Source organism: Danio rerio, chromosome 1 (genome assembly GCF_049306965.1).
Source record: "Danio rerio strain Tuebingen ecotype United States chromosome 1, GRCz12tu, whole genome shotgun sequence".
In the NCBI taxonomy this organism is placed as follows: Eukaryota; Metazoa; Chordata; class Actinopteri; order Cypriniformes; family Danionidae; genus Danio; species Danio rerio.
This window is the reverse complement of record NC_133176.1, coordinates 9,306,866-9,323,075: the sequence shown is the minus strand read 5'-3', so window position 1 is coordinate 9,323,075 and position 16,210 is coordinate 9,306,866. Positions and strand designations below refer to the sequence as shown.

Genomic DNA, 16,210 nt, shown 5'->3' with positions numbered 1-16,210 from the left:
TATACTATTATAAATGTACTGTCTAATGTAAAGTTGGAATGTTTAATTTGTCAAAGAAGCATTACAATAGTACACTTAAAATAATAGTTAACTCAAAAAATGTAATTCTGCCATCCTAATAGAATATGATTTGAAGAATGTTGGTAACCAGTAGTTTTGACAGTCTGCTACAGGTTGCCAAGAAATAGGCCTATATAATGTGAAAAAAGAGGAAAGAATCAGATAAAAGAGCGAGTAAATAAGTTTTTTTTTTATATTTGGGTGAACTATATACCTTTAAGTGGTCTTTTCACTCAGTTAAATATAATCCATGAGTGCATGTACAATGCACTTAATGACAACATGTGTACATTAAATACAATAAGGTGCACTTCTTTTCATTGAAGCTCTTTAAGCTCAGAAAGGTTTTCCAGAAGAGTAACCAAGTAGCTCATCAAATCAGTTTCTAAATAAATTTAGACAAAATAGTCTATTCATAATTTAATAACTATTATTTTTAAATATTTAGATTTTAAGGAGCCCTGTTAATTGTCATATTCTATCCACCTTGCTTATATGGCAAGCCATATTAACATTTAATCTATAAAACATAGCATAGTGTCTATTTTTATGCTACAGAAATTTGTAATTAGGGCGACACAGTGGCGCAGTAGGTAGTACTGTCGCTTCACAGCAATAAGGTCACCGAGTTGCTGGTTCGAACCTCGGCTCTGTTGACGTTTCTGTCTGGAGTCTGCATGTTCTCCCTGCGTTCGAGTGGGTTTCCTCCGGGTGCTCCAGTTTCCCTCACAGTCCAAAGACATGCGGTACAGGTGAATTGGGTAGACTAAATTGTCCGTAGTGTATGCGTGTGTGTATGTGGATGTTTCCCAGATATTGGTTGCGGCTGGAAGGGCATCCGCTGCGTAAAAATGTGCTGGATAAGTTGGCGGTTCATTTTGCTGTGGCGACCCTGGATTAATAAAGGGACTAAGCCGACACGAAAATGAATAAATGAATATGTAATTAATTAGACCTTTCAAAAATATACGTCACAATCACGCCCATACAAGAGCAAGCTCCTGATTGGTTAACGCATCGCGAATGTCTTCTGAAGTGCAGATTTTCGAACTTGAGTGAAAAACGCTCAATTCGCCCCGCACCATTCATGTGTATTCACACAATTTGTGCTGCAGGATGTCTATTCGCGCGTTTGCATTGACTTATGTAAATCACTCGCGCTTGACGCGCGTTCCGCGTCTAGTGTGAACGCAGCATTACAACTGTAGCCTAATGTTTTTCATTTCTTTTAAAGATTATTTGTTCTTTCGAGGTGGCACCATTCCTCCAAAAGAGGTGCATGGGGCAGAATTTGATGGGGTGTCTTAAAAGGTAATAATATTTAAATTAATAAATTAATTTTAAACCATAATATGTTATATATTGTCTATCTACTTCATTTGGAATTATATAAAATTTAAGAATTTCATATGATGAGTGATGATGTAATTTATAGTCAATACTCAAAATGTAATACTAATGCAGAGATTAGATGAAACACAACTAACCAGCTGAAAGAGGAATTTCAAATGGATGTTAAACCAGTCAGATAACATGAAGCTGTGTTGCACAGACTGATATCAATTCATGACTTCAAAGCATTATGAAAGAGCAGTTCAAATGTATAAAGTTCTCTTCTCAGTGGGCTTTTATATGCAATTTTGAATAAGCCAGCTCAGGCATTTCCGGTGAACTGTCATTATAAAATTGCTGCGTTTAAGAGCTGATTTGTGTAAAGTCAATAGTCTTCACTGCCTGATTGAGTTATGATATGTGGTTTTCAAATCCGGACAGGAAGCACTGTATTAAATGACATTGTTCTGCACCATGTCGTAAAAATATGGAAATTACTTTACCACAGTATTCTTAATTAGATTTCTGTTGACGGCACTTGCACTTAAACAGATTTTCATCTCGTTTTACGTTTGAACAGCTAAATTAATGCTTAAATCTATTTAACTGGTTATATTTAAATTAAATTACATTATCAATGCTGTAAAAGAAAGATTATGACATTAAAAATAGTCACATCAACCTTTCACCGGAACTGTATTAGTGGCTTAAAAACAATTTCCGTTCTCATATGAAAGCAGATAGCCTACTGCATTTTAGAAGTTGAATGTTAAACCGGCTTGCCATAACACGCCTAAACACAGCGACAAAACGCGAGAGCTTCAAGTTCAGTGTTCGGCTTTTTCCGGCTGCAGTCGGCTCAGGGAATGCAGACGCCGAAGCATGCAGACTGTAGTGTAGCCAGACTGGCACATAAAAGGGGGGAAAGGGGATAAACAGCTCCAGCGACCGGCTAGAAGCAGCGGCGACCGACAAAAGCGGCAGGTAAATCATTCCGAACATAGCAGAAACAGCTTTTCTCTGTACTGGTACATGTTTGACACCTCAATATTACTGTACAGGTAGACGTTGTCGCATTCCATGACAGTGACTGGGCGGACCTAAACTGTCTCCCACCGGCCCGTAGAGCTCATTTAACACATGAACAAGGAGAAATACTGGCAAATGTCAATAATAGGAGTCAAGCGAGCGGCTTGTGAGGGATCAGAGCTCTGAGACTGGCTGGCGGAGCCCCGTTAAGACGCACAAGCGGATTAGGACTCGCGAGCAGGTGCCTTTGTTGGCTCGCGCCGTTGCCAGTGGAGACCCGCAGTAGCCCGACGCGCTTCTGTAAAATTAATGCCTGCAAATGAGCGTCTCTTCAGTGCACGGAGGATAACACGCGTCTGACAGGTAAGAAACATGCTGCAGCCTTGTGCTTGATGTTTTTGGCAAGTCCTTTCAAGAACAAACATACAAACTTTCCTTATTGTGCGTCAGTTTGAAAGTGTTGGTCTTATGTACTCGCTGTTAGATGACAGAATAGTGTAATATGTTTATGAAGGCTTCATTATTCATTCACATTTACCCTCCTGCGCCTTTAAGAGTCATAACTGTTTGTTTGAATAACTGTGCGCATATCAATGGGATGCAAAAGGCAGCAAAGGAAGATTTTTAATGCACGTAAGGACCTGTAAACTGATATCTTATTTAAATAAGACGCAGCATGTCAGCTATAAGCAGTTTGTGAATTGGCTGCACGAGAGTGAGGTGAAGTATTTTCACGCACGAGCAGATGGTCTCCGTTCAGACTGCCGAGTAGTGGGGATTTTAGCTGATGCAGTATCTCTCTCTCTCTCTCTCTCTCTCTCTCTCTCTCTCTCTCTCTCTCTCTCTCTCTCTCTCTCTCTCTCTATCTCAAACACACACACACTCATATTCACACACTGTTGGAAGGTGTTTCTCATGTCTGCAGCATTGAAGAGTCATCTCTGCTATCTATCTATCTATCTATCTATCTATCTATCTATCTATCTATCTATCTATCTATCTATCTATCTATCTATCTATCTATCTATCTATCTATCTATCTATCTATCTATCCATCCATCATTTCTTTCTTCTTTCCATCCATCCATTAGATTAGATTAGATTAGATTCAACTTTATTGTCATTACACATGTACAAGTACAATGCAACGAAATGCAGTTTAGGTCTAACCAGCTGTGCAATAGCAGAGAGTGGAGGATACAGGTATAAGTTATAAAGTACAGTTATAGAAAATGGTGATATTTACAGATGGATGTACTATGAACATACAGGTTGTATTAGCTATGAACAGAGATTTACAATGAATATATGTACAGATTGCTATTAATAATCAGAAGTGTGCAGAGAGATAAACATGATTACAAATGTGTATGTACAGTGGGTGTGTACATAATTACAGATGTCCATGTGCAGAGGGTATGTACAGTCCTAACAAGTAAATAAGTGCAATGTAGTGCAATGAATATATGAAAATCTCAAATATGCAAATGTTAAACAGTGCAGTGATTGTGAGGAGTGTAAGTCAGAGGAGAGTGGGGGTGTATTGGGGGGCAAAAGAGTCAGTGAGGGGCAGAGATCAAGAGGGAGACAGCTCTGGGGAAAAAGCTGTTCCTCAGTCATCCATCCATCCATCCATCCATCCATCCATCCATCCATCCATCCATCCATCCATCCATCCATCCATCCATCCATCCATCCATCCATCCATCCATCTTTTCTTTCTTTCTTTCTTTCTTTCTTTCTTTCTTTCTTTCTTTCTTTCTTTCTTTCTTTCTTTCTTTCTTTCTTTCTTTCTTTCTTTCTTTCTTCCTTTCTTTCTTTCTTTCTTTCTTTCTTCCATCCACCCACACAACCACCCACCCACCTGCCCATCCATCCATCCATCCATCCATCCATCCATCCATCCATCCATCCATCCATCCATCCATCCATCCATCCATCCATCCATTCTTTCTTTCTTTCTTTCTTTCTTTCTTTCTTTCTTTCTTTCTTTCTTTCTTTCTTTCTTTCTTTCTTTCTTTCTTTCTTTCTTTCTTTCTTTCTTTCTTTCTTTCTTTCTTTCTTTCTTTCATCCACACAACCACCCACCCACCTGCCCATCCATCCATCCATCCATCCATCCATCCATCCATCCATCCATCCATCCATCCATCCATCCATCCATCCATCCATCCATCCATCCATTCTTTCTTTCTTTCTTTCTTTCTTTCTTTCTTTCTTTCTTTCTTTCTTTCTTTCTTTCTTTCTTTCTTTCTTCCATCCACACAACCACCCACCCACCTGCCCATCCATCCATCCATCCATCCATCCATCCATCCGTCCATCTATCCATCCATCCATCCATCCATCCATCCATCCATAAATCCATCCATCCATCCATCCATCCATCCATCCATCCATCCATCCATCCATCCATCCATCCATCCTTTCTTTCTTTCTTTCTTTCTTTCTTTCTTTCTTTCTTTCTTTCTTTCTTTCTTTCTTTTTTCCATACACCCACACTATCTATCTATCTATCTATCTATCTATCTATCTATCTATCTATCTATCTATCTATCTATCTATCTATCTATCTATCTATCTATCTATCTATCTATCTATCTATCTATCTATCTATCTATCTATCTATCTATCTATCTATCCATCCATCCATCCATCCATCCATCCATCCATCCATCCATCCATCCATCCATCCATCCATCCATCCATCCATCCATCCATCCATCCATCCATCCATCCATCCATCCATCCATCCATCCATCCATCCATCCATCCATCTATCTATCTATCTATCTATCTATCTATCTATCTCCATGATCATCATGCAATTAGCTGTGTTAGTTGTATAATGTAAATGCTACTGTTCTTTAGTGGTTTATTGAATATTGTACTCTGGCCAGAACTATTCACATACTTTCCATCAAGCTGTATTTTCCATCATATGCTTGGCAACATCCCTGTTTGCTTTTGACAAAAACTCAGCCTTGCCCATCCTGTCTGTTTCTGCCCATCTCTGTTCTGTGTATATTATACTCATCAGCTGTATCTCTGGAGCTCAATTATAGACTTCATAATTAGGTTATTTTGTCTTTTTATCTTATTTATTTATTATACAGTTTTATTTATTATTTATTAATATATATATAATACAATGACAAAGGTCAGACCCATTTTGGTGTCAAATTAAATTCAGAAAAGGCTTTTATATACAAAGTAAACATGTTCAATGCAGATGTATGCTTTAATGTTTCAAATAACTTTTACAAAATGTCCAATCATCATTTAACATGGAGTTTTACGTATATCGAGTAACATATGGTGATTATGTATGAATGAATTTAACATACATTTTTACAACATACATTATAAGTGATCATATAAATTGTATTGTATTTAAGATTGTCATTCATTCATTCATTCATTCATTCATTCATTCATTCATTCATTCATTCATTTTTTTAGTCCCTTTATTAATCTGGGGTTGCCACTGTGGAATGAACCGCCATCTTATCCAGCATGTGTTTTATGCAGTGGATGCCCTTTTAGCTACAACCCATCGCTGGGAAATATCCATACACACTCATTCACACACATACACTATTAACCAATTCATCTATACCATATGTGTTTGGACTTGGGGAAACCGGAGAACCCAGAGGAAACCTACATGAACACAGGGAGAACATGCAAACTCCACACAGCAAACTGACCCAGCTGGTGCTCGAGCCAGCAACCTTCTTGCTGTGAGGTGACAGCGCTACCCACTGCGCCACCGTGTTGCCTATTTAAGATTGTCAAAAACTATAATGTACAATTTAATAAAAAGGTCAGGAAGTGGTAATTGTTTGTTTGATTTTTGGTATATTGATGTTAATAATGTCCTAAATCTTGTTTGAAATATACAATTGTCAGAAAAAAAGTTAAATTTTACAAACTAATTTTGAGAGAAGCAGGCGATAGGATTGACCGTGGCTGGTCTCTCATTCGTAATCAGCAATAATCCAATCAGATTGATTCAAGCCTGCAATAAATAGGCAGATTTTCCCCCACTACTTTATTTTCATTTTGGAAGAATCCCCCCTTCCACCCCATCACCTCCTTTTCCTTAATTATTAGGGGAGCTCTCCAGACCTAGCTGATCTCAGACCTCGTTATATGCTTATTGACCTTTCTCTGAGCTCAGGGTTATCTCCCGGGACAGCATGCCAAACCTGCTAATAGCGTCAAGCAAAATAAATGCGAACTCTTGAAATTAAGAATAAAATGGAGCTGGGCATATTGCAGTGTTTGGAAAAAAAGAAAAAAAAACATTTATTTATTCTTTCAATGCTTTTTAAAGCCCTGTTTCATCTGCCACCTGACACAGTATGTTGTTTTCTCAGTTCTAGGAGTTTTTAACCAATGCAAGTCCCGGCACCATGTTCTACGGTTCCTCATCTGCCAGCATGTCTCTGCCCTCCAAGAACCGCCTGAAGCGCCAGAGTCGCACTTTTACGCAGGTTCTGTACCGGACACTGAGTTACCGGGACCGCCGCTCTGTGACCGACTTACCTGAGCAGGTGCGTGATGATCCAGCGGAGCTCTCCACCCAATCCTCCGCCCCAGGTGTGCTGAAGATATTTGGTGATGAAATCAGTGCCGGCGCCAATTACAAAAGTGTTCTTGCTACACCTCGCTCCAGCGCCCAAGAGCTGATCAAAGAGGCGCTTGAGCGTTACTCTCTGAACAAGACCTCTGCCTGTAATTTTGTGTTGTGTGATGTGATCGGACGGTTTGAGGGTCCTGACCGGCGGTGGCGGACTGAGTGTCTTCGGGCGCTGGGAAACAATGAAAAGCCCCTTCTCCTGCAGGACCTCTGGAAGCCGAAGGAAGGTTTCTCCCGCCGCTTTGAGCTCAGACGGAGAGCTGAAGTAGAGGAGCTGGCAGCAAAAGAGAAGGACACAGTCACCGCAGGTAATGCACAGATGCAGTCATTCAGAAACATATGCTCAGGAGAGAACGCTCTTGTTATGTGGTTGTGTTTCCTAATGCAGTGTTTCCCAACCCTGTTCCTGAAGGCACACCAACAATACGTATTGTGGATGTCTCCCTTATCTGACAGGTTTGGGAGTCTCTTCTTATGTTCTGATTAGCTGATTTAGGAGTGTTTGATTAAGAAGAGGTTGAAAATGTGTACTGGTTGTGGTGTGGAGAGAAATGCGCTATATGATTACACATCATATTACATTACTGTGGTGTGCCTTTAGGAACAGGGTTGGGAAACACTGTCCTAATGAACTGCAAAAGGAGAATCTTGTACAACTGGGCTAAATGGAGTACATGCACATTGTGAATAATCTTGTGTTTAACTTTTCCAGACATCAGAAAAATGGGCTAATACTTTAGAATATTGGTCCATTAGTTAATGTATTTACTAACATTAACAAAGTATGAATAATCATAATTCAACATCAACTAAGGCATTATTAAAATCCATATTTGTACTTGTTTACATTAGGTAATGCACTTTGAGTTAGCATAAACTAGCATTATTTATGCTAAATCGCCTTAACTAACATTAACAAAGATCAATAAAAAATACAGTAATACATGTATTACTAATTGCTTGTTCGTGTTAGTAAATATCTTAACTAACATTAACTAATGGACCATTATTTTAAAGTGTTATACCAAACACTTAAAAAAAGTGTAAATATCAAAAAATGTATTATAATTACTGGATCATGACATATATTATCACTTTTTGATAATAGGATAATATTGATATGATAATATGATATCTATAGTCAGGGGCACCTGCAGGATTCTATTTAAACTTTCGCACTTATCCACCCCATCATCCCTGATTCTTATTTCAATCTCAGAAATGGACCGATGCTTGCTGTTAAAGGCTACGTTAATTAAGGGCATTGCCACGAGTTAGATGGAGAAAATGAAAGCACATCACTGTATCATAATTTTACTGTATCTTAATATTAATTATGTTGTTGGACAGTTATCTACTAGATCAGGGGTGTCAAACTCAGTTCCAAAAGGGCCAAAGCCCTGCACAGTTTAGTTCCAACCCTGCTCCAACACACTTACCTGTAGGTTTCAAACAAGGCTTAAGGACTCAATTAGTTTGATCTGGTGTGTTTAATTAGGGTTGGAACTAAACTGTGCAGAGCTGCGGCCCTTTTGGAACTGAGTTTGACACCTGTGTACTAGATGTCTGCTTATTTGTGCCAGTCTGTCAGATAAAATAGTTTAAAACACCTTGGCTGTTTCTCAATCTTGTGTCCTCGTGTTCTTGTGTAACGTCATCATCAGCTGCCAAAGTTCAGTTCCAATACTCAAGACCGCTAGAACAGAGGACGCTTGAACTTCCCGAATGTGTTCTTGATATGGAGGATCCATCGATGCAGACTTGAACACCAATCTTGCTCTAAAAGTCCCAGAAGTCATTGCGACTAGGGTTGTTTTTATTAAGATTTATTATTAAAGTTCAGAGATATCACTTATTTACCTCAGGAATTTCCCTAAATGAGACGGTGAATGTAAACATTACCATGGACATCTTAATAAAGTAATAAACACATTAAGGGAGTTTGTTTGCTGAAATTTGTATTAAAATCTGTTTTATTTATTTTGTGCAACGTATATTTATAATGATTTTAAGCATAGTATATATTTGTAAAAGGGGGAAAACAATAAATTGTTGAATGAATACTGTAATGTTAAAAAAAATCCATTTAAATCCCCGTGAAGGTCTCGTGACCATAAAGAAGAATGCATCATCTTGTTTCTCACAGTACGAGTTCTCTGTTCTCGCGGTCTCCCGAGTTCATTCTTCCGAGGACACCTGGCAAAACCGAACTCCTCAAGAACGCAAGTCTGTTCTCTGCGTTCTTGGCATTGAGAAACAGCCCTTGAATGGTAGTGGTTCCATGCGAGGAGACTGCGCAGCCACGGGCCGGGCCTGGAGTTCCCCTGGCTCAGGTGCTGATGAGACTGTGGTTTCCACTCTATGTGGGGAAGCAATATTTGTCTCATTAGTTGTAGGCCTTTTGGCAAATGTCTCAATTAAGTTTAACTGCTTTAAAGAGAGTTTACTCATTTTGAACCTTGTTTTAAACAATAGCTAGCTGAATTGTAATTTCTAGTGTGCGGAAAAATCGGCAGCAAAACTAAAGCCAATAGATCTCCAAGTACATACACACTTTAAAACACACAAACGCTCACCTTTATTTATTCTCATTCATTCTTGCTTTGTCAATATATCGTAGTGTATACTGTTTAATAATGTATTTAAATGATGTAATAAATAAAAAAGTTCCATTAACTCGTGCACTCTCATGGTAGATACTCACAGTGCGTACAGCCGTACGGCTGCAGGCGCCACTGTCTATAGTATAATCAAAGATGTTTTACAATAAACACATTTAAATAAAATAATAATTAAAAATTATTTTATAATAATAATTTATAATCATAATTATAATATGATAAATTATGTATAAAATAGCATAAACAATATAATTAATTTTATTATAAATAATATTATTTAAAATACAATTTTTCTCTCCATGGGAGCTGATACAGTCATCAATCTCAAGTATGAAGTTTGAATTGTTTTAGTAGTGACTAAGCTAAACACATACAGTACTGGTCATTGCGTTCATAAGCTCAACAGAAATGTGTGTGATTGGTTATTACTCCCTGCATTCTTGTCATGTCTGGTTTGCAGTGCAAGTTTGGGTTGACCAACTAGTTCTTCCTTAGTTGTTTAATCATCAGACTCCAGCTTGAACTGATATGTTAAAATCAACACTATAGTTATTGTGGTAAAAAGAAACTGCTGGAGCCACGGTTGCCAGTTTTTCACAGTCAAAACTAGCCCAATGGCAATCAAAACTAGCCCAATAATATCAAAACCTGCTTTCAGCAATAACACATAATGCATGATTACCCTCCATGTTTTGAATTATAGTCATGATTTGAAACTTTAGGTGGTGCATATTTGCCGAACAGAAGCTTTAAATCAGTTACCGCATCACTGCTTTAAAGTGCTGCGAGCTGGAGATAAGGCGTTGAGCATATCAGCACTGTTGTATAGATGTTGTGATAAATGCCACTACATCTTAATTGTTCTTTGTTGTTCACGGCTGCTCAGGTTCACTAATGCCGACACACAGATGTCAGAGCAGGTGCCAGAGATAGATGCACGATTGGGTTTGCCGTAGTATGGCTCACCTCCAGTAGTTGAATTGAGGTCTCAGTTTCACTATTTTATTTGTGCACTTTTATTGCAGACTAGTCATAACACTGCCATGCAACTCTGTCTCAGTCTCTCTCTTTCTCTCTCTCTCTCCTTCTGTTTGTGCCGGGATGCTGTTGTACTAAATTACAAATTCAACAAGGTGGCCATTGAGCCAAAACACAGGGTGGAAGTTAAATCAATATCCGCAGGCACATTACTCAGGATAATTTATCCTCAGGTTGAGCTCCTCTTCTTCCTGGTGGGATGGAGAGAATGCATGTGCGTGGTGGTTTCTATACCTTGGGGACGAATTTGCCCCAGAAGTGTGCTAAATCTGTGCTAAACCTTCCTTTGGGGATGTCTTGTAAAGGAAAACAATAAATAAAAATGAATAGAAATCAAATTGAATATAACTATATAAAAAAATAAAAACAATACATATTAATATTATTATTATATTAATAATATGTATAATTCCCAATATTATAAGTAATAATTCATTCATTCATTCATTTTCATTTTGGCTTAATCCCTTTATTAATCCGGGGTCGCCACAGCGGAATGAACCGCCAATTTATCCAGCATATGTTTTACGCAGCATATGCCCTTCCAGCTGCAAGCCATCACTGGGATACATCCATACACACTCATTCACACAGACACACCGCATATACCATGACATGAAGGAGAGGGGAAACCCACGCGAACATGGGGAGAACATGCAAACTCCACACAGAAATGTTAACCGACCCAGCCGAGGCTCAAACCAACGACCTTCTTGCTATGAGGCGAACATGCTACCCACTGCGCCACCACAACGCCCCAATAAGTAATAATAATAATAATAATTATGTGATCATTAATATCCTAATTTTAATTGGTAAAAATATGTTTGTGCAGTTTTTGTAAACTTCAAGGAATAGTAAACGATTTTAGAAATGCCATAATTTACTCACCCTGGTGTTGTTTCACTGGTTTTTCCAAATCACAAAATTAGAATTGGTTCAAAAGTCCATCAGTTAATTACCTGTTTTCTTGACTATATATTAGGGGTGTAACGGATCAGAAATCTCATGGTTTGCATTACATTATGGTTTTTTAGTCATGGATCAGACCATTTTTCAGATCAGTTTAAAAAGGGTTGGGGGACGTGTAATTTGTTTTCCATTTATTACAAAAACAGCACTGCAAGATGCTTTTGCTTAGAAATTGTGATTATAATGAAGAAATAATCAGCTGAAAAATGATAAAAAAATTACTGTTACTTCTACTGTTGCTAATAATGCTAAATGTATAAATCTGACATTATAGTTTGTACAATCCGTATTTACTTTTAGTTTCATTTTCAATAAATGATTCATCAATTCAATCATTTTTGAAGAATTATTCAGTGGCATATTTTTGAATGGCTGGTTGTCGCCACCTATTGGTTAAATAATGTGATTTCTGCCTACAACTTTCATTTTCGAACGTCAAGTTAAATGCATATGATGATGATTTTAATCTTCACTATAAACTGTTAACCCAGGAATTCTGTGTTATTTGACTGTTTGTGAACTAAAAACTAAATTTCGTTCTTGATTTTTGTGTTTTTTAAACACAGATTTGAATGCAGCGATTCGAAGGATTAATAAACATATGCAAATCACCATCATTTATAATTTATGTTGCGTGGGTGTTATAATAATAATAATAATAATAATAATTCGTTACATTTATATAGCGCTTTTCTGGGCACTCAAAGCGCTTTACACAATGGGGGGGAATCTCCTCATCCACCACCAGTGTGCAGCATCCACCTGGATGACGCGACGGCAGCCATTTTGCGCCAGACCGCACACCACACACCAGCTGATTGGTGGAGAGGAGACAGAGTGATGATATGCCAATCATGATATGGGGAGGGTTAGGAGGCCATGATGGACAGAGGCCAGTGGGCAGATTTGGCCAGGATGCCGGGGTTAAACCCCTACTCTTTTTCGAAGGACATCCTGGGATTTTTAACGACCACAGAGAGTCGGGACCTCAGTTTAACGTCTCATCCGAAAGACGGCGCTCACTGAGCAGTATAGAGTCCCCGTCACTATACTGGGGCATTAGGACCCACACAGACCGCAGGTTGGGCACCCCCTGCTGGCCTCACTAACACCACTTCCGGCAGCAACCTAGCTTTCCCAAGTGGTCTCCCATCCAGGTACTGACCGGGCGCAGCCCTGCTTAGCTTCAGTGGGCGACCATGTGAGAGTTGCAGAGAGCTAGCTGCCGGCTGAGATCCTGATCTTTTAATGATTAATGCAGCTTACACTGAATGCATTGATGCAGATTACAAACAAGTAGTGACAGAAAACCCCTTTAATAAGAAAGCCACCACATCCCGAATAACCTAACTTCTTCCATCATCATTATATTTTACAGGAAAGCGTAAATGTTAATGCCGGGCTTGAGGTAACCCTTCAACTTGAATAAGTAAAAATATGAAAAACCAAATATACAGGAGACTCTTAAACTAACTGATTTTTGTAATATGACTAGCGTTTTGACCTCTATTTTAATGCAATGCTGTTCGGTTTCCTGAATGCACAGTCATGCAAAAATATATAAACATTTTTTTTTAGTTAATTTATGACCAAACCGTTTTGTTCACCCCAAAACAACCTAGAATATATGACACGTCACATAAGATCATTCTGTAACTTTTAAGTCTTTCTTGAAAAGCTTAATACTAGTTTCTAGCTCTTGTCATTGTAGTCTTTGAAAAATCATACATTTATAATCGGAAAAATCCCAAAAAAGCAAATATCACATTTAAATAACACCAGGGTGAGAAATCATGACTTAGTTTTAAATGATTATGTAAACTACATCCAAGAACTTCATATTTGTTGCTTGAGTGTTACCTTCTACAGCAGTTAGCTTTAAAATTAGTCTGATTTGTGTAACTAGAAGATCCATTTAATTAAATATTCTTAACTAATGCCTGATGGAATCTTGGGAGTGTTTCTGTGAGCTTGCTACCGGTGCGTAATTTCTCAGGGGGTCCATGTTATATGCGCAGAGTTGTTGCAGTTCATCTCTACAAGCAATTGCGTTTTAATTAATGAAAATGTCACCGGCTTATCGGAGGATCTTAGTCCTTAAGCTTGTTCAAAGTGGTCTTCTTAAACCTGGCTTAGTCTCCTGCTGTTCCTTCATGCTGATGCTCCTCACATGTGCTCAGAAACGATTGTCCGTAGTGCTTTTCACAGTCAATAAAAAGGCCAGTGATGGTAAAGAAGGTGTAGATATATAGATCAAGGGCTTAGGAAGGTCACAGATGAGCAAAGGTGAGGAAGGGTGGATTACATTTGCAAGTCACCAGCACCATCTGCACACACACACACACGCGTACAGACACACACACAAACATGCACACACACACATTACTAAGTGACAGATGCTGCTTGGGGGCTTCGTGGATCGTGTCGAGGTATTTACTAACAGAGGCACGTTTTATAACAGGTTTGGAATTGCCAGTTATGTCAGCATTAAATCATGAGGTCAGACTATTGTCCTACCAGTTTGTTCCTCAAGTAACCAATGATTCTTGTAACATCAATGCTATATTTCTGGTTGCTTTTGGAGTCCAGGATCTGTAAAAAAAATCTATTCAATTCAATGTATGTTTATTTCTATAGCGATTTTACAATGTATTGCGTCAAAGCAGTTTAACATAGAAGTTCTAGTAAATTGAAACTGTGTCAGTCCAGTTTTCCTAGTTGAAGATCAGTTTAGCTCAGTTCAGTGTGGTTTAAATGTCACTGCTGAAAGTCCAAACTCTGAAGGGAAAATCCATAGCTCCACAAGTCCCAAACCAAGCCAGCCAGTGGAGACAGTGGCGGGGAACAAAACTTCACCAATTGACAAAAGTGAAGGAAAAAACCTCGAGACAAACCAGGCTCTGTTAGGAATTTCAGAAATCAGTCTCATGCTCTCCGCTCCTCCATGACCGCCACAGCATCAGCTCAGGATACGACCAGGTCCAGGATTATAGATACCATGGCATCATTTCATCACAGGTCTTGGATCGCATTAATGGTGCTGCATAATCTGCAGAGGCCTTGAAATGAGTATCCCCAAGTGGAAATAGAGAATAAAGAAAATAATTAGCTGCTGTTCATAGTGTGTTTAAATGAGATGCTAGATTATAATGAAAATTATTGTTACATAAACAAACATGTAAAGCATATGAGTATGCTTACAAAATTCCTGGTGCATTAAAACAGGAGAATGTGTCTTACAACATGCCCACTCACCTGCTTGGAGCACACTCGTGCAACATACCATTATGTGATGCATTTTTACTAAAAAGATAGTTCTTTAATCTAGTTTTGAACTGAGAGATTGTGTCCGAGCCTCAGACATCATCGGGAAGGCTAATCCAGAGTTTAGGAGCCATAAATGAGAAGGCTCGACCTCCTTTAGTAGACTTTGCTATTCTAATTATTAAAGAATTTGTTATGGAATCAAAACCACATAAAATGCTAGACAGTGTAAAACATAAAATATAAACTTAGATTCAGCAACTATACTACCAGAATTTTGAAATAATAATGATTTTTTTATAGAAGTATCACTAAGCCTGTTTTTTAATAATCAAAAATAGAGCAAAAACAGTAATGTTGCATTTAGTTTCAGTTAGAAATAATTTTCAGTTTTAATATATTTAAAATTGTCATTTGTTTCTGTGTTGAATTATTCCAATCTTCATTGTCGCCTTCAGAAATAATAATCATATGTTGATTTCTTATTATTATCGATGTTGAACAGTTGTGGTGCCTAATATTTTTGTGTAAACTGTAAACTGAAAGACGTAAACACTAAAATACAATACGCTAAAAACAATTAAAAGAGACATTAAATGTATTTATAATGTTAGATTTGTTTTTCACAAAATATTTTTCACAAAAACATCATGCATCAAAACTGTTTTAACAGAACTATGATAATTAAGCATCAACATTGATCAATATCAATCTATAAAATTTGACCAACAGCATATACATTTTAAAACTTTATTTCTGAAGGTCATGTGAAACTGAAAATCCAGCCTTGGCCAAAAATCTTCAACGAGAATCTCCAATCCGCAACAATATTTTACAGCTTCACTGTTTTTACTACATTTTTGTCAAGCAAATGTGAATCCAGTGAAGTTTTTTTAATTTCCAAAACAATTGTATCATTTCAAACTTTTGGCCAGAAATGTATACTGCTATGCATCACAAACAAAAAATGTGGATTCTGCGCTATGGCAATATTTTCTTGTACAGCCGTGAATGCATAGAAATGTGTGTGTGTGTGTGTGTGTTTTATATGCTTTTGTTGGTGATTTAAATTTGTTGTGGTGTTTACCCATGCCCAGGGACCCACACAAACTCACCTGTACTATCTGCAACCTTGAGTAGAAGTGGGCATGGTAGATGCCAGCGGAGCTCCCCCCGGGGCTGGCGCTTGATTCAGCCCTGTACAACTTTTGTTAAAGGTGGGGACTGTCCTCAGGTATGGTGTCGACCA

General features: G+C 38.2%; 1 protein-coding gene across 10 annotated transcripts in view; it reads left to right on the top strand.

The window, feature by feature from the left end:
• The first annotated feature begins 2,242 nt into the window (after positions 1–2,242).
• The window catches only part of radil (Ras association and DIL domains), a 48,483-nt gene continuing 34,515 nt past the window's right edge, over positions 2,243–16,210 (top strand). For 5 of the 10 annotated variants that reach the window (XR_012401969.1, XR_012401965.1, XM_073947116.1 and 2 more), the window contains exons 1-4: positions 2,243–2,376; positions 2,454–2,784; positions 6,804–7,374; positions 16,059–16,178. Coding sequence is in view for 6 of the 10 variants with exons in the window: in XM_073947116.1 (XP_073803217.1) it covers positions 6,840–7,374; positions 16,059–16,178 (655 nt within the window). In the remaining 4 variants the exon portion in view is untranslated. 10 annotated transcript variants of the gene reach the window in all.